Below are 21,547 nucleotides of genomic sequence, written 5' to 3' on the forward strand. Positions count from 1 at the left end.
CTTCTCCCCTGTGGCTGGCAGGCAATAACCCCCTGTTGTTATTTTGTGCTTCTTTCTTTTCAAAGGCGTCAAAATTTAGTTTTTTAAAGATCTTTAACTCTATATTTGAAGACAAACAATAAAGGGCTGCCACTGTCATTCTTATCAGTTACCAGGGATTGTATTTTTTCTTTCTGTTGCCACTTCTTATTAACCTCTTATTTGGTCTATTAGACATAGTTTTGAATGCAAGCCTACATGCTGGGAGAACATGAAAGTTCAGATGAGCTCAGAGGGCAGATAAAGAAATTTGAAGGGGAAAGTTACACAGCAGAATGAACGATAAAAGTTAACTCTTCTAAATTGCTGTTGTCAGACAGGAGAGCATCTCAGACACAAAGATGAGGGCTTGGAGCTTAAAGAAAAAAAATACTTTGTGTTAAAAAAGACAAGAAGGGAAGTTAGACAATGTGATGGCATTTCAATATCTAACACACTGATTTACTGTGGTCACACTTCTGATATTACACTAGCGAAAGCAACAATAAGAAAGGACTCCTTCCTGTTTCAAGAAGAGCATTTTAACACGATAGCTGGAAAGAGAACAAGGACCTAACTCTCTCCAGCTTATTCTAGGGGTTTGGGGGGGAGTATTTTTGCTGATGGTTTTAGTGGAGATCCATTTCAACAATGCATTTCACCCCACAGGTTTGTTCAGCCCAGCTTAAGGAGGTTATTCTTGCTAAATTAGCATGGTAAAGGTGGTCTTGTATTATTTTATTTCTTCCCCCTCCCTCTGGCACTGAAAACTGACAGGCAGTGCTGTGGTGGGGGCCGGCGGCTGCCGTGCTAACGAGGGCTGAGCTTGTACCTTGACAGATGGAACAAGCGCATTCATGTACAGCATCCCCCAAGTCATTTTGTGAGTGCCTTGTCCTATTGTGCTCTGGTGAAAAAAAGGAAAACACAACAAACCTCCCCAGCCCCGCAGCTGAACGGGACCCGAGCCCCGAGCAGAGCAGCAGACAGACCCCAGCGAGGTTCCTGGGGTTTCACTCGAGGGCTGTGCGGGTAGCAGAGGCTGAGCAGTGCCCGATAGCGAGGGGCAGAGGTGCTGGGGGGGATCTCAGCCCTGTTCCTGCTCTCCCCTGGACAATTCGGGGCTCCCCAGAGCTGGGGGTGCTCAGGGTCTGGCGCAGCCGCGGCGCTGGACGGAGCGTGCGGTTTCCCGAGCGGGGCCGTTTGTCCTCCGGCGCTGTGACAGTTTATGTTAGGCAGTAGGGAGTAGCCTAAGAAAGAAAAACAGACCTTTGACAGAAGCTTTAGGGAGGGGATCAAAAATGCAAGTTTTATCAGGATATTTCAGCATTTTAACACTGACTACTGACCTGACAACAGGACTGCACCGAGACCTTTTTTGTATGCATTCAATTGTGAGAAGTAAACAAACTGCCTTGTATCCTGTGTTTGGTAACTGGGTGGGGAGCGCAGTTTGGCAACATGTCTTGCTTTTAAATTCTTTCTTGGACAATGGGCCTTGTATACTTTTATATCCTGGCTTTTCAAAGTAGAGTGTGTTCAAGAGCTTTTCTTAGGATAGCTGAGAAGACATCCAAAAGGGCGTCATTCAATTGATATAAAGGGTTTTTTAAAAAAACCCTATGTGCTAACTTTGCACTCTTATGGCAAATAGGTAAAACACAGCTTACTACTGGTACTAATAATATAAATATGTTAATATAAATTCATTAAGTGTATATATTTTAAAATTAATATTTATGGAGGGAAATATTACTTTAGCTCAATACAACTGTTGCTGGGGCCTGCATGCATATGGTGCTGTTGCAAATAGTTGCAACAAATGGATGTGTCAGAGCAAGCTGTTGCAAAGAAATGTAAACTCTCCGAGTTTCAGAATATCCAAACACCTATTTGTTTAGATGTGTTCCTGAAGTCCAAGGTTTTCTTTGGAAGTAAGATAAATTGAGTTTATAAATAAGACTAATAGAATGGCTGGCTCTCAGAGTTGTGGGTATTCAGTCAGTTGCCGTATTAGGATTGATGGGGCATGCTGGCACGAGAAGGTGGAGGTCAAACCCACAGTTGGTGTCTGTCAGTCGTGCTCCAGCAGCTCTGGTGGGACTTTCTCCCTGTGTAACACCAGTAGGGAATGGGGCCAGCGATCCTCTGGCTTGGTGTCAAGGAAAGGTGACAGAAAGCTTGGGATCTGGCTGGGGTTTGTTTGTGAAAGTGTGCGGTTTGGTAAGAGTTAATTTTCTTTCCATAATTGTTAGCCATAATGTGTATAAGACCTCCACCTTGATATGATTCCTAGCAGATTAGGGATATTAGATAATTTCCTTCTATTTATTGTACTACTGCACTGTATTATCTTTCTATCACTCAGATAATTACTAAGGAAATCTACATTAATTTTTTTTGGCTAGCACAAGGAACTGCTAAACACTGGCATGATGTATTGATGTTTTACACAACAAAAGTTTTCCTCCTGTCATTGTACAATAAATAAAAAGATATTTATCAAAATGCAAAGCCTTTCATGGATTTTAAAGAACAAAGCAAATAAAACACAAGATGAGCATGGAAGCAAAACCTAGAGGCTTCCTTAACTGAACAAAATTAAGGACTCTGAAGCCTCGAGTACTGTACATATTAAACACTCACATTCAAGTAAGATGTTGTTTGCTAAATTATGAATGTGTGTAATTAAAATCTAGTGGCTGTTTCTATGAAAGATTTACAATGTTATTTCATCGTTTGTCATGGCTAATTAACAATATTAGATGAAGTTTTTCTTCTTCAAAGGTCTGATTTTTTCTCATTTATTTATGTCAGAAGTGATAAACAGAGTAGTTAAAAGCTTCTCCGGGTACAGTAGTGAGAAAAGCAACATGTTCTTTTACACCTCGAAGGTTCAAGGTTCACATCCCTGTGGAGTAAAGCAACTCCATCTTCTTTCTAGTGAGAATAATTAAAAATTTCAAAGTGCAGAAGTAGCAGCCTTAAATACAGCACAGAATAATTCCAGTGTAACAGAAAGTATTGTGAGGCTTGATGGATGAAGAAGAGAGTGAGTATAAAATACCATAAATTAAGCTAGTCGAATTGCCTTAATAGTTGAGACAGCCCTTGAATGAGCAAACAGAGCACAGTGCAGGGTTTCTTGTTACATCTAAGTGTGATGTGATCATGGGGTGTGATTCTCATGTTCTTTGCCTCGAAGAATTACCCAGGATTTTCATCAGCTTTTGCTTTACCCACCACTGGAATGCAGCCATGTCTGGGGTAAAACATGAACACATGGACCAAGAAATGCTATATACATGGGATGGCAGCAGGGATTTAGGTTTGGTGAAAGTTAACCACTGGAGATGGGAATCTGCAGCCCTGTGTTAGCTCCAGCATCTAACCATACCTTGGGCTCCTTGCCAGGGGTGGTGGGCTCACTGGCTTGGCCTTGATACCGAGCGACTGCCATCAGAAATTGAAGCAAGTTGAGGAGCGCTGTGAATCCTCTGCTTTGCTATTGTATTAACAAGTGTGCATTTTAATTTTTTTGTTGTTGTTTTTTCCAGCCCCAGCAGCAGCAAGTGGCCACGCAGCAGTTGGCCTTCCAGCAGCAGCTCTTACAGATGCAGCAGTTGCAGCAGCAGCACCTCCTGTCTCTGCAGCGTCAGGGGCTGCTGACCATCCAGCCCGGGCAGCCTACTCTGCCTTTGCAACCCCTTGCACAAGGTAGGTGAGGGGCTTGGGTGGCAGAGCCAGGGCAGGGGCGCACACTCACACAGAATTGTCTCATGGGGGGAGGAAAAGAGCTCACAGGCTCATAGGATAATAAGCACAGAAAGGTTCTGCTGGGCAGGGCGGGCATTGTGAAGGTGTTTTCTGGGAAGGGCGGTGCTGCAATCCTGGGCTGCTCTGACTGGCGGGGTGCAGAGGGCTTGGAGTTCATGTGCAGTTTGCACAGCTGTAGCCAGTCTGGCAGACTGAGAGCTGCTGGTCGTGCTCATCTGGGCTCGGAATCCTTCACAGGAGGAGTCTTTATTGATTCCTGGTGCTGGCTGCATGGCTAAGGGTGTGTGTGAGAGCAGCTTTTCCTTTCCCAGATGTGTTGATTGGGCCTTCCTGGTCCCAGCCTGGCCGTGAGCTGGCACGGAGCAGCTCTGACCTGCAGGCTGGGGAGCTCTGAGTGCCCTTGGCTGTGGCTGCCAGGGACAGGGGACAGGGCTGCTCTCCACAGCCTTCGTGTCACTGCCTCGGTGCTTCTGTTCCTTCCTCCACACTGAGGCAAATTGGGATTAACTCCATTTAATTCTAATGGTGTTATTGACAATTAGATCCTCCTACATCTTTATTCAGTCCTGCACTCTGCAAGAAGTTACTGCTTTGCTGAAATCCCAATTTATTTTATTTTTTTAATACATTGATACACTGAAAGCACTAGTTAAATCCACAATACTTTTCACAGTGATTATAACCTAGGGGTTTCATTCTCTCTTTTCTTTTTTGGTTTAAATTTATTATTTTACTTTTTAAACTGGGTTTGTCTGTAAGCCGTGGGACAGTTCAACAGACTTCCCTGAGCTCTGGCTGCTGTGGTTAAAGCAGACTGTTTGTAGTTGGCATAGTTCAGGCATGCCATGGCATCAATCATGATGCTGGTATTTCTGAATAATCCTGCCTTCTCCTTCCCTTGCCCCATAATAAATTTGAACATTCACCTTTATAGCTTGAGTCAGTCCAGCTTGAATGATTTGGGATCTTGAAAGCAGCCTTAGGGTTGTTCTTAGTTTCTAAATCATACAATGAATTTACATTCAGCTCTGTTCACTTAAATGGAGGCGAAAAGACAAAATTGCTTCTGTTCTTCACCCTCCTTTTTTTCTGTGTACATAGCTGTAAAAAAGGAGAGTGAGGTGGCTGGTGAATATTAACTTATATGGATAAACAGAGGCCAAACTGGGAAGTGGAGTCTGCTTTGCTGTGTGGCTGACGTGCTTTATTTAGGCTTATTTTTACCAGACCCAGGAAGGTATTTGAGCCCTGTGTTGAGAGGCTGAGCTTTTGGGGGCCTGGCCCCTGACTCCCCACATCTCAGTTCAACTTCCCAGTATCCCAAAACTGGATGCCTGGTGTAGAGCAGCACTGTGCAGGAGTTGGAGGCTGATCCATGGGAAGGTGGTGCCCAGCTGGGAGCTTCAGGATCAGGCTTGGGGCGTACCTGGTCAGTCACCATCAATGCAAAGTGATGGGGAGAAGGTGTGAAATGAGTCCAGGAAAAAAGGGCATGTAGATGAAATGCCATTTCTGCTCGCAAGATGTTGTAACGTGCATTAATTATGCCTCAGATTTATTGTTGGAAGCATCCCGGGCTGTTCCCACACACCCACCGGACTCAGGCTTCAACCTTGCTAATTTTTCCCACAGCTCCTATACCATTAAGTTGGCTCAGTGAGGTTCATTGTATAGTCCATCAGTTAAGCTGTCCAAAGGAGGGCAATTGGGCAGTGACAAGACACGCTCATGTGTAATGTGAAAGAAATGAATGTGGTGATGCATGAAGTGTAATCTGTGCGGTAACACATCGGAGACACCAGTAGGTAATTCAGCCGTCGTGGCATTGATTGATATGGTTAGCAGGGAAGTGTAACTATTAGTCCTCGCCCAGGAGCGTATTTAAAACCTGAGGGGTGCTGACTTGCACGGCAGACACGGCACAAACATAAGCACAGAGGGCTGGTTCTGGCAGGGAAATGAGCTGCGAGCGCTGGGGGCGGCAGGAGCCGGCAGGAAAGAGGGACTCGAGGCGCGCTGCAATCCAGCACGATATTTTATTCCTTTTTATCAGAGAGACGATGGCTTAAAACTGATGTCATTATGAGGTTTAAATCAACTTTCTGCTTGCTTGAACATGGTCACCTGGGTATGGAGGTACAAGGACACAAAGAGGTTGAGCAACTCTGTTTGTCTTTGAGCCGGTGATACCTGGGGTTGGGAAATTGAGTTCCGTGAGCGGTAATCTGTCAACTGTCCCCACAACATACATTTTTTAAACCTGTGCCTACATTTTCTTTCATAATCACGAGGACTAGTTGTCCTGAAAAATGCAATGAAGAGCCAGGGCTATAGTTTAAAGTAATTGGTAATGGACACTTCTTATTAAAAAAAAAAATTACATCTCTCATGCCCTTTTGTTTCCAGAACAGTTTGCAAGACTGAGACAAATACTGTAAATGTGTGTATAGAAGAAATAAAATCATCCCTCTAGAAAATGTAGCTGTGAATTCAGTTAAAAAACATTTTGCTTTTATTCTTAAGTATCTAGAATAGTAATAAATGTTTCCAGGGAGAAAATGCTACTTCATAAGTGACATTTTCGTTATGTTTTCAGAACTAATAGATTGTTTAAATCTGTATTTTAGTTTCATTTTAGTTTTTAGTGCTCCCCTATTATCTTAAACAAAATAGCACATCCTTTAATGCTATATTTGTGTAATCTTTGCTGCTTAGTATTTAGACACTTCTGTAATCTAGATTTTACATCTGTACATAGCAGCAATTTTAAAATAAACCCCATTTCAGCAATGTTCTGAGCTGCAAGAGTCAGATCTTCAGTATCTTCAAAATGAAACTGCAAATCACACTTCAGATCACCAGTGAGTGAAAATAATAGGACTGAGACATCCGGGTGCCTGATTGCTCCCATAGATTTGGCAGTTCCAGGTCTGAATCCCATTCCTGGTCTGTAGGAAGTTACAGCAATCCCGGGTAATTGCAGTGCAGTTCTGGGAATCTGACTTGGAATTTAGCTCTCACTGCTAAAATGAGACTGTTAAATGGTAAATTACATAATTTATTGCGAGTGGTTGTGGATCTATTTGACTTGCTTTTGCCATTTGTTCTATTATTTTATTTAACCATTTTGCTGGATGAGTGATGAGCATACCTTTCAGCTGCCCAGTTCGACAGGCTAGTCAGGAATTCTCTCCAGAATTATTCTAAAGGAACTAAATTTAGGGCAGGAGGAGAGAGGCTATTTCTAATTTTATTTTATTAATCAGGTGATGTAATCAATTTTTGGCAAGGGGTTGTGTGCAGACATGTATGACATCACAGTTAGCTCTTTAAATTAATGTCACCCAGCCTAAAATCCTTACTACCTCCAGCATTTTCCCCCACACAACTGGGTATATTTTATTTTTCCTTCCATCTGTGGTATAGTTGTTATTAGTACTAATGGGAGTTACACTTGTATGGGAAGTTGGATGAAACACTTTGACTTTTAGAGGCATAAATATCGTGTGTATGTCTGTTTTAGTGGCTGCAACATTTTCACTCTTTTCTTTGGTAGATCCAGAAGTGACTAGGAGGAAAGGAAAGTGGAGAGCAGGGAGAGGAGAGTGGATGATAGCCTCTGTTTAATTAAAAACCTGCAGAAATCCAGATTTAAAAAAAAAAAAAAGTGAAAAAAGGCCAGTTATTCTTTCCCTATTTGCTTATTCTGGAAAATAAAAATAGGTGTCGGCTCATATGTTCTCATATCAATATGTTATCATCAACAGACAAGTCTATTCACTATTGTTTCAACTGAGTAAACAGTGTGTAAGGGTCAGCCCTGCTCACAGGTAATTGTTAGTGCGCAGACAGTCCTGTCAAGCGTGTTAGCTAAAAATACATCCCACACTGTCACTTTGCAAGGTGTTTGAAAATAATAGCCCCCACACAGCAAAACAGGACACGGGCTTGTGTACTGACCTTTTTCTTTGTTTAATTTGCTCAGAGGTTTAATTCCAGGGGACAAGTAATAATTGAATATGTCTAATAACTAAATGCTCATTTGGGACAAAATCCATCAAAATATAATTGGCGTTTGGGGCTGATGAAAGGAAAATGACGGGGCTTTAGAGAAACGGATGTGTCCTAAGAATATCTGATCACTTAATGTATAAATTGAAGCCTCTTCTCTAATATATATTAATTGCAGATACTTAAGGATTTCAGCATTTTTTTGTAGCGAACCGTTACCGGAGACCAACTGTTTTTGTTAATGCTACTCTGGGAAAGGCGGGGAAGGTTATTGGTCTGTCGTGCAATAATTTACTCCTCTTTGATATGCAAACGATCCACGGTGAATATAAAAAAATCCTATCAGACTCATTTCACAGTTCTTAACCACTTAGATTCTCTGGAGTCTATCGCCTCATTAGACCAGTGCTCTCCAAAGCTAGCATAATTAAAATCTTTAACAGTTTAGCAAAGTAAAGATGTTTGGCTGATCACGTTGAGATGATTATCTATCCATTGTATTCTAAATGACAAAAATAAATTAAATTTAGACCTTGGCATTTTTTATTATGTGTTTCAAATGAATATAATGCATACTGCCTTATTTTTTTTATTTCAGTACCTTAGGTTGGGTGAGGTACATGCCTGTGAGAGCTGCTGCTGTACACTCAGAAAATGGCAGGTTTCCTTAGGATAGCTCCAGAGCTACAACATGGTGAAACAATGAACAGTCACCCAAACGATGAGCTGGAAGTACACTGATGAGAAACCTCTTCAAAAACACACGGACACTGGCTTATTATTATTATTATTATTATTTTTTCCCTGAATATTTGAGTGATGTGTCTCTACTGCTAATTTTTTCCCATGGCCTTCTCTGAAAGAGCACTGAAATAGTCTGCAGTGAGAGAAACTTGACTTGTTGGATCATGTCACAAACATCAGCTTTATCCAAAAGCATGATCTCAGCGTGAGCACATGGTTCACCTTCCATTTGGCCCATTGGAGTTTGCAGTTTTCACTTACATCAGCTACTTAATGTTGTCTCCCTAACCCTGCTGTCCACTTTGGCGCATTTAAAAAAACACAATTTTTTATTATTATTTTTTCTTGAATCTTATTTTCTGTTTTCATTTTACTTTTGAATGGCTCATTAGCATCGATCTAAGAAATGACAGTAATAATAGTGTTACTTGTATAGAAAGTTATACAGTTTTTCGGTAGACACATCCATCAATTAAGTGAGCAGTTCGAGAAACCAAAATTAATGAGAAAGATAGGTGTGTTAATGAAATAATCATAGTATAATCAATTTGACTGTTAAAATTTGAAAAGCATTTCAGGAAGACAATATGAATTCATAATTTACGTCTAAAAGTGATTAATAAAAACTGTATTTAATAACAAAGCTATTTGTCATCATTTAAAACTTAAGCACAAAATTAGTCATGTTGTGGTTCATGTTGTCATAATAATAAAGCTGACTATTTTTTTTCCTAAGACCTTTCTTGTTTTCAATAACAGGCTTGAAAGTAGTCACTTTCCTAAAAGAAAAAGGCAAAAAATTTGTGGAAAAATAAAGGAATTGAGTTTCTTAGCTGAACATAGAGAAGCCAGTAATACCCTTTGCTTTCAGCCTTGCTGTAGGTGTGGGGGCGATTTTTGCCCAAGCAGGGACTCTGGAAATGGGCCTTTGGTGTAAAAATTACAAAAAATCAAAATATTTGACATGACATTTGGTGTAGGTGTGGTGTGGTGTGGATCTCTCTGCCCCACAGCCCGGATTTTGCATTCCATGAGTATTGCAGGTGTCACACCAGAGCATAACAGAGTCATGCAGTGCAGTATTAGCATTTAGTTATTAAAAAAAAAAAAAATACATGCGTAAAAACACACACAGGCAAAACTAACACTAGGCTTTGTTTACTGACTCTTTGATTTAATTACTGTTTGAAGACGGCCGAATTAGCTGTTAATTGATTTAATTATCCAATTTGTTTGTTTCAGGCATGATTCCAACAGAGCTGCAGCAGCTCTGGAAGGAAGTGACAAGCTCGCACACAGCGGAGGAGGCAGCCAGCAACAACCACAGCAGCCTGGACCTGTCCACCACCTGCGTCTCCTCCTCCGCGCCCTCCAAGACCTCCTTAATCATCAACCCACACGCCTCAACTAATGGACAGCTATCAGTCCACACTCCTAAACGGGAGAGGTAGGTGCCTGCAGGCTTTGCACCACCCTGAGCATCTGGGAGCAGCGTCCCGGAGCGATGGCGAAACGCTCGGGAGCGGTGGCCAAGCGCCTTGGCCTCGGTTTTGTCCTCCACATCTCGCTCTGCCTGGTGTTGGCGTGGTTGAATAGAGTCTCCACTAGGCAGAATGTGCTCCTTTTGTTCAGATCTTTATGGCTTGTTAATTGGATCAATGTGGGCACAATTAGCTAATTAGAAGTGCATTGGATAAGCGTATTGGGAAGTGTGAAGAAGCTGGGGGGTTTTTTTGAGTTATGTATCACAGGTGGTGGTGCTCTTGTTGTGCTTTGGGTTTACGGGCTGGAGGGGAGCAAGAAAATCTATTGGTCAGTACAGTCCCCATTTTTCTACCGAATTTTGGTGCCCTATCTCATCTAACATATTTGCCTTTTTGTACTCTGTTTTCCCTGCTTTCACAAGACACGGTAGGCTTGAGTTCACCAGGTTTCTCTAAAACAAAGTGGCTTTTTTTCTTTTTTTCTAACCGCTGATAAAATTAGCTAACTGGTGTTGTTTGGCTTTTAAAAGTGTGAGTTAATTTATACTTGCTCGGCTTGCATTGTTAAAAGAAATGGCTTAAATCAGGGGTTGTCTGTTGACGTGCTTCTCGGCGCGGGCTCTGCTTTATTCCAGAGGATGCTTTATTGCAGGTTTGTTTCTTTACACCCCCAGATTTCACTGAGGCGTGTCTAACAACCTAACTTTTGCTTCTGGGGAGATAGACAGGCCCAGGCGCCGGGGCCGTGGGTGCCAGCGCCGGCTGCAGCCTCGGCGCCGCTGCCGGAGGAGGAGGAGGAGTAGGAGGAGGAAGGGTCTCGAGGAGTGGGCGCAGTGAGGAGGGCAGTGCTCCTTTGCATTCAGGAGAGTCCCTTTGCCCATCTAGAAACGTTACAGCAGACAATAGTGAAAGCTGGATTTTATGGAAACCGATGGCTTTGTCTTTCCGTCCTCCTTTCATTCATTAGAAAGAGGATAATGGAATTTTTAAGCCATAGAGTTTGTATTTCTGGTGGTCTGAAAGTAGATTGATAGGGAAACTATATAAATATCTCTTATATTTTTCTGATATTAAGAAAATAGTGCTGCTGGAAATAGATAGATTTTAAAGGAGAGCACACCCACTGTTGGAAGAAGTGCTGTGTGTGTAAGGCATCCTTTATATACCCATTACAAGGACTTGTGTGGGAACATCAGTGAATATCTTTATAATGCATGTAAGTGCCAAGGACGTGGTTTTCATGAAGACTTACATGGGATACTAAAAAAAATTTGGTGTTTATTAAACAATTAATTCCCTTTTTGCTGCACGTAGAACTGAACAGGATGGGTTTATGGCTTTTCAATAAATTTTTTATCTATGTTTTTCTTATGGAGTATATAAAGTAAAATCCCATGCAGCAAGATGGATCTTCTTTCACTGAATAGAGGCACGTGCTGCGTGCTAATGGCATAAACCAGGAAACAGATTCAGTTCAGTTTGAAGTGCAGTGGAAATACAGGAATCTGTTCTGAAGTAAGAATTTTCTCTGTGTATAGTATTGGGCAGACCTAGAAATCCATGTGTCTGAGTCCTGTAGTTGTGGCATGGAGGCAGTTGGGATCTACAGGCAAGGTGATACACACGCTTTTATTAGTAAAGTTCCAGATTAATTAGGAAGGCATAAGCATGCCATAGTATTGTTTGAGATTGTCTTAGTTAAGAAGACTAAATCCTCAGTGCTGGAATCAATACCTGTGTTATTAAGCTTGCCTTATACTTTTCTTGCATATCTGTTGAATTCTCTGAAATATCAAAATACAAAATAGGTATATTTAGGAATACAAATAAGAAGGCTACAGCCTTTGCTTTGTCCTGTCTCTCTTTGGTACATGGAGGCTTTATGCCATCCATTTGCTGCAGTGATTGAATTACATGTTTATCCATAAGTAGAGCAGGAGACTACGGGCAGGAGAATGCCTCCTGATGCACTTAAGGGTTTTGTTGCAGTCTCATCAGGCACCCTGGTGCCTGCCTGGATTTCATGTGACACAGAAACTCCTCTTGGTGAGATATTTTGCACTGGTTTCCTTTCTGAAAGGATATTTATCTACAGGCAGGGAGTATGGGGTGGGGAGTGAGCAGGGAGGGAAGAGTTGCTGTGCTCTGCCATCACATGTATGGTTGAAAGCTCACAGAAGTGAAATTTTAGTGGGCTTGCAAAAGAGAGCACAGGCACAAGCAGGGGTTTAATAATTACTTGATTGCAAAAGTTAAGACTAGAAAAATCCTGGGTCTGGTGGGAGCATGAGTTTGCTGGACTTAGTGTTAAATCCGTGTGTGTTCTTGTACCCATCTGGTTCAGCACAACAAATCTAAGGAGACTTTTGGAGGCAGTCTGGCTCAGGCTCAGGTCAGATGGGGCTGTGGGAAGGACTCACCAGGGAGGAATCAGCCCTTCCACCTCCCCTCACATAAGTCACAGCCTGGGCTGGCCAGGGAAGGTTTTTGACTTGTGGGTTTCCCCTCATTCCTGCACGTTCTGTGCTAACCTTATGTTAGCTCTGATCTGATACAAGCAAGAGCTATTTATTTAGATTTAACCAACAATAAAAAGCACATAGTAAAATCTGTAAGTGTCCTAAAAGTTAAGCACAGCCACATCATAACGACTGCCCAGCAGCCATAAATAATCATATACAGGTAACATTAACTTTTAGGGTGTGCTGTAAAGCTGTTTTCAACCCCTTTCTCTTGGGCTTTTGAGAAGGAGTGGGCTGCAGGAGGCAGGCTGGTTATGTGGGAGTTACTATCATCACTGTCATCTCTGGCACATGTCACTGGGATAGTTCAGGCTGTGTTTAGGGGGTTCCTGATCCCGCAGGTCAGCTTGCCAGGCTGCTCCAGACCTGCGAGACAGGAGGCACCTGTGTTAGAATCAGCAGGCGAGCAGCAGATCTGCTCTGTATCTTGGGTAAAAACACATTCTGGTTCTAAACAAGGGGTTTAAAATAGCAGGAGCAGTAGTCATTGGCTGCCTGGCGTGCCCACGCGTCGCCGTGCCGCCAGCCCAGGCTGGGCTTCTGCGCAGGCTGCAGGGACACAGCTCTGGTGACACTGTGGGGCTGCTGTCCTTGGGGCCCAGTGACAGCAAAATTTCCCCTTTGTGCCTAAAAAGCAAGCAGCAGGTAGATGGCCAGAGTCACTCGGGACATCCAAAAAGCAAAAATATATTCAAAAGCAGGAGACACCCTCCCTTCTGGGCCAGGGAACACTGGTGCTGCACTTGGTTTCTGCATGCTCTGTGTGTATGGCTTCCCTGGGAATGAAACAATTCCAGCCATAAATAATGGGTTAATGCTTTCATTCATTTGGGCTTTAAATGTATATTACATCTATGCTTTTGTCCCACATTTCGCCCAGTTTCTGTAAGTAGCAGCAGCAGCAGCTCTGGGGTTTGGTGCACAGCAATCTGTTAAGGAGATAAATAATCTGCTTTGGCATGACACTCCTACTCTCCTCTTTAATTTGTCTTACACAAGGAAAATTATAATTAAATCATTCAGGGTAAACCCTTGAGTGTAGAGAAGGAAAAAACACACTTTGGTAAAGATTGCCAATAGAGACCAACTTCCCTGTTGTGCCGTGCAGAGACATTTATCAATATTCAGCACTATTAAAGAGGGAACATTTCGTGTGATTTGTGAGGCGGATGCCAAAGCTCAAATCAAGGCTTGTTAAGATCCTTTCCCCATGCAATCATGGGCATTCAGCATCATTAGAATTCAGCACTGACTGTGTGTTTCATGCTTTGATTTTACTCAGACAATTTAATAATGTTTATTGTGCTGATTATATATATAAATTCACTCAATGCAATAAACATACCTCAGTCATCAGTACCCTAAGGGAAATATTTAGTTATAGATACTTGTATTCATTCAGGATAAGGGAAAGTGAGACCATCAACCAGCATGCAAACCTCTCATCATCTTATCAGCATTTGGATTTCTTCAATAACAAGCAGTTTTTCTCTACACAAGTAAATAAATAAATAACAGGAGCCAGTTAAGTACATCTGCTGTGCCTAGAAATGTCAGGGACAGTACCCACTTTCCATCTTGTTCCACCAAATCTTATTTGGGAGAAATAATTTATTTGGCCAGTCACTTCAAGTGGCTACTAACTGTAGAACCTGATTAACAGTGGGCATCCTCAAACCTGCATGCTTGGGAATATTCCCCATGTGGGTAGGTTTGGAAAACCAGAACAGGGCAGAATTCATCAGTGCTTTGCAGTGGGCAGAGATTGCTGCAGTTTGGGCTTGAGCTGGGAGGTCTGGGGCTGCAGTGGAGCTGTGCTGGTTCCATCCCCTGGTACCATCCTGCACTGACTGCAGCAGAGCCAGGATAGTGCAGGCTGTGCATAAACAAGTGAGTTAATGAAGGTCCAGACCTGATAATTTAAGAAGTGCATCTGTTGTTTACCAGGAGTAAGGTGAAGAGTTGCAGTTAAAGGCTTTGTGTCCAAGAGACCTTTCTCCATCTGCCAGCAGTCCCATCTCTTCCCCTCATTGCCTTTATACCCTTTCCACATACACTCGAGTCTTGTCCTTCCACATAAGCAAGCAGCCATCTCATAGGAAAAATAGATGGGATAAACAAGGAGATTTTAAAATTGCTTTTTCTTGCCAGCATGGCAGGAGGACAGGGTCTGGAGAAGGCTCTGAAGGGAAGTGAGGAATGGCATGGCAGACCATTGATCTGCTGCTTAGGCCTAATGCCTCATGCTTTACTGTTGTTATCTTCCATGCCAGCTGATCCTCCATCAAAATCCCAAGGCCTTTAGATGAGGGCATTAGGATTCAGCACAATTAAGAATTACAGACTTGGGTCCATTATTAATGCTTGGGATGAAACAGTTCAGCCTGCAGTCCATATGCTCCCAGGGCCCCATCCTCTCTTGGCCAGCCTCTCCACTTAGTCCCTGGCATTCATTCTGCACTGGTGCCAGCATCAGATCTGCTCAGCCGTGTCAGCTCCCCTCACTTGCTCCCTACAGCTGATTTTAGTTCATTATTCTTCACCATGAGCAGGGTTGTGTTGGATTAGGTTGTCTCAGATTCATTCTCCCTTAAGAAATAGGTGTTCCTAGACCTTTTCCTCCCAGAAGGTATTTAGCTGCTCCATGTACCCCATCATGACCTTTGTGCTCTTACCTGTGGTCTGAGCAGCTCAGGTGCCTCCATCCTTGCTGTGGAGCCAGGTTGGAGTGAGAGACTTGAGCCTGGATGGCCCAGCTGGCTTTCTATAAACTATCCTGCTTTCCACATGGCTGCTGTCCTTCTCGTTGCGCCTGGAATGGCGGTGGGGCTGCTTGGGCTGTTGGTGACAATGACACTGTGACAGCAGGGCCCCAGCCTGGCCATCTCCATGTACTCTGTGCAGGTACAGCCCAAAGTGTCCCAGTGTCCGATCCCTTGGCACTCACTCCCCTGCCAAAGAAATGCCACCAGTTACTGAAGGCTTCCCTCTGAGTCACTCTTCTGTAATCAGCTTTGAAAAAACACCGGCTGTGACTCAGACCTGGGGCTGTTAATCTTCAGTTTTAAGCCTTATCAGGCACTTTTTATTGTTCGTGCTTTTCAGATGCGGGTGTGGAGCCTCCTGTGCGTCGCCCGCACCCACCGTCTGCCGCGGTGCTAAATCAGTTGTACAATTCCACTTGCTCCTCACTCTGCCCAGGAGCTCCTTCATCAGCTTCCCAGGGAATTCCTGCACTGAGCTAAAAGCAGCTTATTTTACTTGCTTTTCCCTAGGAGAGATGCTAAGTTAACCAGGCTGTGAATGTTTGATGTGGCCCCTGGCTGGAGCAGGGTGCTGGGTTTGATGCTTGGGAAGCTGCCCCAGCATCAGGGAGCTCCTGCACGCCAGCGTTTCACTTCTCTCTGGTCCTGTGTAACAACCATCAGTTGTACAACTCCAAACACTAAGCTAATGTATCAAAAAGCACTTAAAATAGATTGGGTGAGCCTTGGCAGACGCCTAACAGAACTCTTCCAAATTTTAGCATATGTATTGTTTTATTCCTCCATCTGGCCAACAGATCATTGTTTGATATCTGAGTGCTTTGCATATCTCCTCCCTTTTCTTGCAACTGAGATACTTACACGTGCATTTAATACAGCTTAATGCTATTTTTACATACCAGAGAAATAGCTGATGCCTTTCTGTTAATTGCATGCACTTTGCAGTTAAACTTTTACTAAAACATTCCTGTCTAAATACTTAAAGTCCAATGAAAATTTGTCCTCTTCTTTTATTAGAGGTGTTTATGTAGTACTCTTAAAAAGGGACCTGGTTTTCATTTACTGCCCTGTGAATTTCTGTTTCTTTTTATTTCCTCCTATGTGCAAGTTGTCCTTTCTCAGAATTTGGTCAGGTCTGATTGTCCTGAGGAGCTGAGCAGGGAGCTGATAAAGAGCTGTGTTATTTTTTTAACATCTATAGCACAATCTGAGAACAGAAACACCCTTGAAAGGGCTGTAGAAGTAGGGGACTTAGGTGACTTTTGTGTGACTATTTTCTGTGCTGCTCAATAAAAATGGAGCAGTTAGTATGACAGCTGTTATATCATGTTATATCGTACTGCTAAGATATTGAGCAGCATTTAAAGTAAAACTCCACCATTAAGCTGTATAAACTTTATCCGTTTCACTGTGGTTTAATGGAAAAAAAATGAGTTTCTCAATAAAATGACATCATTTTTCCCAGGTTGTAATGTTCACTTTACAACTGTTTTTCTTTAATTCAATTTGTTTTACTTTACTTTTTCTTGGCATCTTTTTTTTTTTCTTGCAGTTTGGAGAGGGGGAAATCTCTTTTTGTAGAGCAGCTAGGTACTGCTCAAACCTCTATTCCCTGCTTTTCTCTTCTCCTCACTCCTTCAACATCTTGTGCTAATCTGGAGCTCTATTTTTGTCAGGCAGACACAGTTGTATTTTCAATGTAGCGAGATGCACATTTAAATTTGGTAATTGGGATTTGTGGTTCTACCTGCTGCACAGTGAGGGTTGAAGGAAGGAGCCCAAGGAAAAATCACGTATTGCATTGCTTGCTGCTGGAGCAATGTTTGTGAAATGCCATGGGGTGTTTTTCTGTATAGCTGGTAAGGTAGGAGGCCTGTAATTTCTTCAGTGTGATCAGGAAAACATATGTATATTATAAAGTAGATTCTTGTCATTAAAAGGATGGTATAAGCCCAGGCAGGGAAACTGCTAATATGTGTTACAGCTTGTCATTTTGGGCTGCATGAATAAAGAGGAGAGCTATTCCTTTGGGAGATGATCCCGGGAACTGAGCAACAGATCCGCTAGCCAGCAAATTCTTTTTAGCTGTAATTTTCCTTTTTGTGTATACTCAAAAATAACATCACGATGGGCCCTTAAATACCATTTCATACACAGAGCACAATTTCCACAGCACAGGTGGTGCTAATATAGGACAGTCCCCTAGGCACTTGTCGCCAGGAGTTGTACAGCTTGTTCAGTGTCTGCATCCATATGGCAATCTGTCCCATTCATAGAAAGACATTGTAGCTGTGCCTGTGGGTGCTGTGGTCAATGTAGTGTAAAAAGTAGATTTTAACTCTCGGCAACCTATGTTCTGCTGTTTGTTTTATTGTAGAATCCAATTTATAACATGGGGGAAGAAAAATCAGCTCAGAGCAAATTCCAGAACAATCTGGCTGGCTGGGGTTTGTGTTTATTCTTGGAGCGCATGGTTAATCAGCAGGTGCACAGCCCCGCGCTCCGCGCGCTCTAATGAACAGTTTACAGGAAGTCTTGCTCGGAAGAAACATTTTCCTTGTTGTTTATACTGTGAATTAACTCAGAAGTTGCAAAGCTGTAAACGATGTTAGCTGGCCGTGTATGTCATGCAAGTCTGTTCTGTATTTCTTGTCTTTTTCTGGCTTTCTTTCCCGCTGTTGCAAGGTTTTCTCTGGGTGTGGGATGTTCAGACAGGATGCTGAGCTTCTCTGTGCTCTGAGAGGGGCAAATCATGGCACAGAGGCCCTCCCAAAAAGCAGGGTGAAGCTCTAGCGTTGCCCAGCAGTTCAGATCTAGCTGCATGAATGTGATTTGTGGCTGCTCTGGTACCTATCAGTCCAATGCCAAGTGTTGTTCTGTTTTAGTGGGACTATTTGTTATGCCTTTTAGTAAACACAAACAAATAGACTGCCTAGCACCTGCAGCAGCATATGATATTTACACTACCTGTATGATTCAGCACGCTTCCCTGGGGAAGCAGGCTTGTGTCCTCTGCATCTTAGTGCTTTTTCAAACAGCATTCTTCCAAGGGGAGAGCATGCAGCAGAGCGAATGCAGTGCTCTAGCTGTAGTTCTCCCTTGCAATCATTATTTATCTTAATTATATTTTTATAAACATTTCCCCAAGGGCACTTTGCTGCTGCTGCAGGGGTGTGGGGTGGGTGAGGGCCCCCCCAGCAAGCTGCCAGGCTGTGTGTGATGTGATGTGACAGTCACCTTCTGCGCAGGTTTTGTTGTGCCTGTGGGACAGGGGTGAAAAATACTGACGTGAATAGTCCCTGTTAATCATATTTGTTGACGTATCACCGGTTTATATAAGAGTGGAAGACTCGCCTCAACTCTAAATGTAACAGAATAGAATTTTGTTGAACAAGTACAGATCTTGTTTCTCAGTGTTTTCTTTTACTATAAATTCGAATGTTACAACAGAATATAAATTACAGTAAAATAAGGTTGGCAAACAGGATCTTTTTACAAAGTATGTATGTTCGTTGGTAATTTTACACCTCCATCTCAGTGAAGTCCAAGGTCTAATCCTGTGTTTTTATACTTGTGTGTGTTCTTAAAAGGGTTGCTGAATTGGGGCCAAAGCTTTGCCATTGCCACCTCCCTCTGCCATGCGAATTGGGTGAGTTAGAGGGATGGGATAGCTGTGCTAAAAGTCAGTGTTAAAAAAAAAACCAAACTGAAAAACCCACAGAACATCCCCCCAGCCCCAAAAAACCCAAGAAAGTGGTTGGATCACATTTTTTTCCTAATTAAACTAAGATACTGAATCAATCCGTTTTAATCTGAATAAATTAGGAGACTGTTCGGAGAGGAATAAAATGAGATTTAGCAGGGATAAGTAGAAAGTAGCCCAGCTAGGAAATCAAAATTCCAAACTGCGGGTTTGACATGACACGTCAGCTGCTCAGCATCGGCTGTGTGGGAAATGGCTGAGGCATAATCGGGGTTGAGAAATTAAGGTGGGACACTCTGTGCCATGTCTTAGTCAAAAAGGTAAATGCAGTCATGGGAGGCATAAACATGCATGTTGCATCCGAGTCCTTTTTTTTTTTCCTGTTCTACTTTATGCAGAACCAGTTAAACCACATTGAGTGTGATGTACAATTGGCCACTCTCTTGCAGAAAGGATAAAGGGAAGCTGGAGCAAATATAGAGGACAGCAGCTAGGATGATAAAGGAATTGGAGGGAATAGGCTATGAAGACAGATTAAAGGGAATTAAAGATCTACACCCTGGAAAAATAGAGGCTCTAGGAGGATATGATTATGGTATCTAAGTACATGAAGTGATGCTACAAAGAAGAAGAAGGAAAAAATTGTTCTCATTAGTTAGCAGTGCTGGAATTTAAAATCCAGCGTTTCAAATCGTGTGTGTCTGGGTATATTTGATGTACTTTTCACCACAGTACCTAGGCACAAGGTTGAAATAAAAAAATAAGTTTTAAATCACAGAGAAACTCGTTAATTCAAATGCAGGAGTGGAATTTGTACCGGAGATAAGTGATGGATTTTTTGCAATGGGCATTTCTTTTAAATGCTCTAGAAATACATTTAATTTCTCCAAGGAAGGGATGTAGGGCAGTGACTGTTCAGGCCCTGTAGCAGTTTTCCTGCAGGGCTGGGAGAGGGGCTGCCACTGGAAGGAGAATGTGTTAGAGTGCTGGAGGGTCATAATGTTGATTAATAATCCAGACCATCAGTGGATAGATCAAAACCAGAGGATGATGCTTATAATTACTCAGTCTGGTTCTGCTCTTTGCAGTGAGAGTGGGGGTAGAAGGGAAGGGGAATGTCAGCCAGATTTTGTCTTAGTCTTGCTGCAGATTCTCCAGTGTTCTCCTTGCAGAATGGGAATTTAGGGAATAGTGCCACAAGAGGGATAAATGGGGAGCAGTGATTTGGGATGCAGAGGTGGCCTCGTGCTATAACAGCACTTCTGTTTTCCTTCTTATGCTGCAGGAGTATAAAGTTAGTGCACACCGATTAGGAGAGGATTTCAGCCTGTGGGCTGCAGTTTTAACTTGATTTGTCTTAAATTGGTGTAGTCATTTAAAATGTAATATAACCTCTTGTTACTTCCAATAGGGCTTGATGTAAAACATGAGCTGCTTCCAGTCCTAGGCCTGGATGTGGACTAAAGTGACGAAGAGGAGAAGTGCTCCTCTAAAAAGCATCCAAAATTTTGCAAGCCAGTTGTAGAAAGAACTGTCACTGACCACTCACATCAAATTCCAGCTCTCCTGCAGGCCCATGACTTTCTGTTAAGCTTTATCCAGTGATGGGGAGGCATCACCCTGCCCAGACAGCCCCGTTTAGATCACATATCTGCTTCCTGGGCTGTTTCTGAGGCTTGGACAGGAGCTTGAGTATCTAGAAGTTGGTTTTTTGGTTTTTTTTTTTAGTTATTGGTTGGGGTTTTTTTTAATTCACAGTTTAAAGAGGAAAGAGGTGCTGTGCCACCTTACTAAGAATTTGAAGAGATTTTCACCGGTGGAGCTTCACTGCAAAACACATTTTTGCATCTGTGTTCAGTTGATTCTCTCACGAAGGCAGGAACTTGCACTTGAGCACAGTTTGTACAATGATTTAATCATTACTTCTTCCGTTTCACTTTAAAATCAGTTACAGCGAGTGTTTCTGACTCAGAAAATTGTGACTTTTTCAGCAGCCTTACTCTTTCAGTGCCTTCTGATGAGCTTTAGAGCTCACCAGGCAGTCACAACTCTGGGAGAGCCGTGTTGCTTCCCAGGTGTGTGTCTCCTTCTCCTGTACAGGACCAAAATTGTGGCATTCTGCCTCAATGGCTGTGCCATTTAAATCAGAGAGAGGGGGAATGTGGTGTGAGACAGAGCCCCATGCTCCTGCCCGGGCTCTACACAGATATCAGTTTCATGGCAGCTGGCAAAGATGAGGTCACTTCCCAATGACCCTGAGGAACAAAGTAAAATTAAAAAGGCAGTTCTGCACTTTCTGAGGGTGCTGTGCTCTAGCTCCTTGCAGGAGGAAAGCAGGAGACATGGTATTGATTTTTCAACGTGCAGGTGGCTCAGGCATGTTTTGAGCTCTGTTAGAACGTGAGCAGATGCTTCATAAATGTAATAGAAAGTCAGGGATGCTTCTCTACATCACTGACTTCCCCCAGTGTTTTGGCAAAGATCATTGGCCCAAGCAGATGTGGAAGAAAGAGAGTGGAATTA

The 21,547-nt window shown here is 42.8% G+C and overlaps 1 protein-coding gene across 2 annotated transcripts in view; it reads left to right on the top strand.

Moving 5' to 3' along the window:
* Positions 1-21,547, top strand: part of FOXP1 (forkhead box P1) — an 86,391-nt gene that overhangs the window by 13,672 nt on the left and 51,172 nt on the right. For both annotated transcript variants that reach the window (XM_059480450.1, XM_059480451.1), the window contains 2 exons: positions 3,576-3,735; positions 9,793-9,997. In XM_059480450.1, the coding sequence (XP_059336433.1) occupies positions 3,576-3,735; positions 9,793-9,997 (365 nt within the window). The remainder of the gene's footprint in view (positions 1-3,575; positions 3,736-9,792; positions 9,998-21,547) is intronic.

This window comes from Ammospiza nelsoni, chromosome 11, assembly GCF_027579445.1.
Source record: "Ammospiza nelsoni isolate bAmmNel1 chromosome 11, bAmmNel1.pri, whole genome shotgun sequence".
NCBI classification, from domain to species: Eukaryota; Metazoa; Chordata; class Aves; order Passeriformes; family Passerellidae; genus Ammospiza; species Ammospiza nelsoni.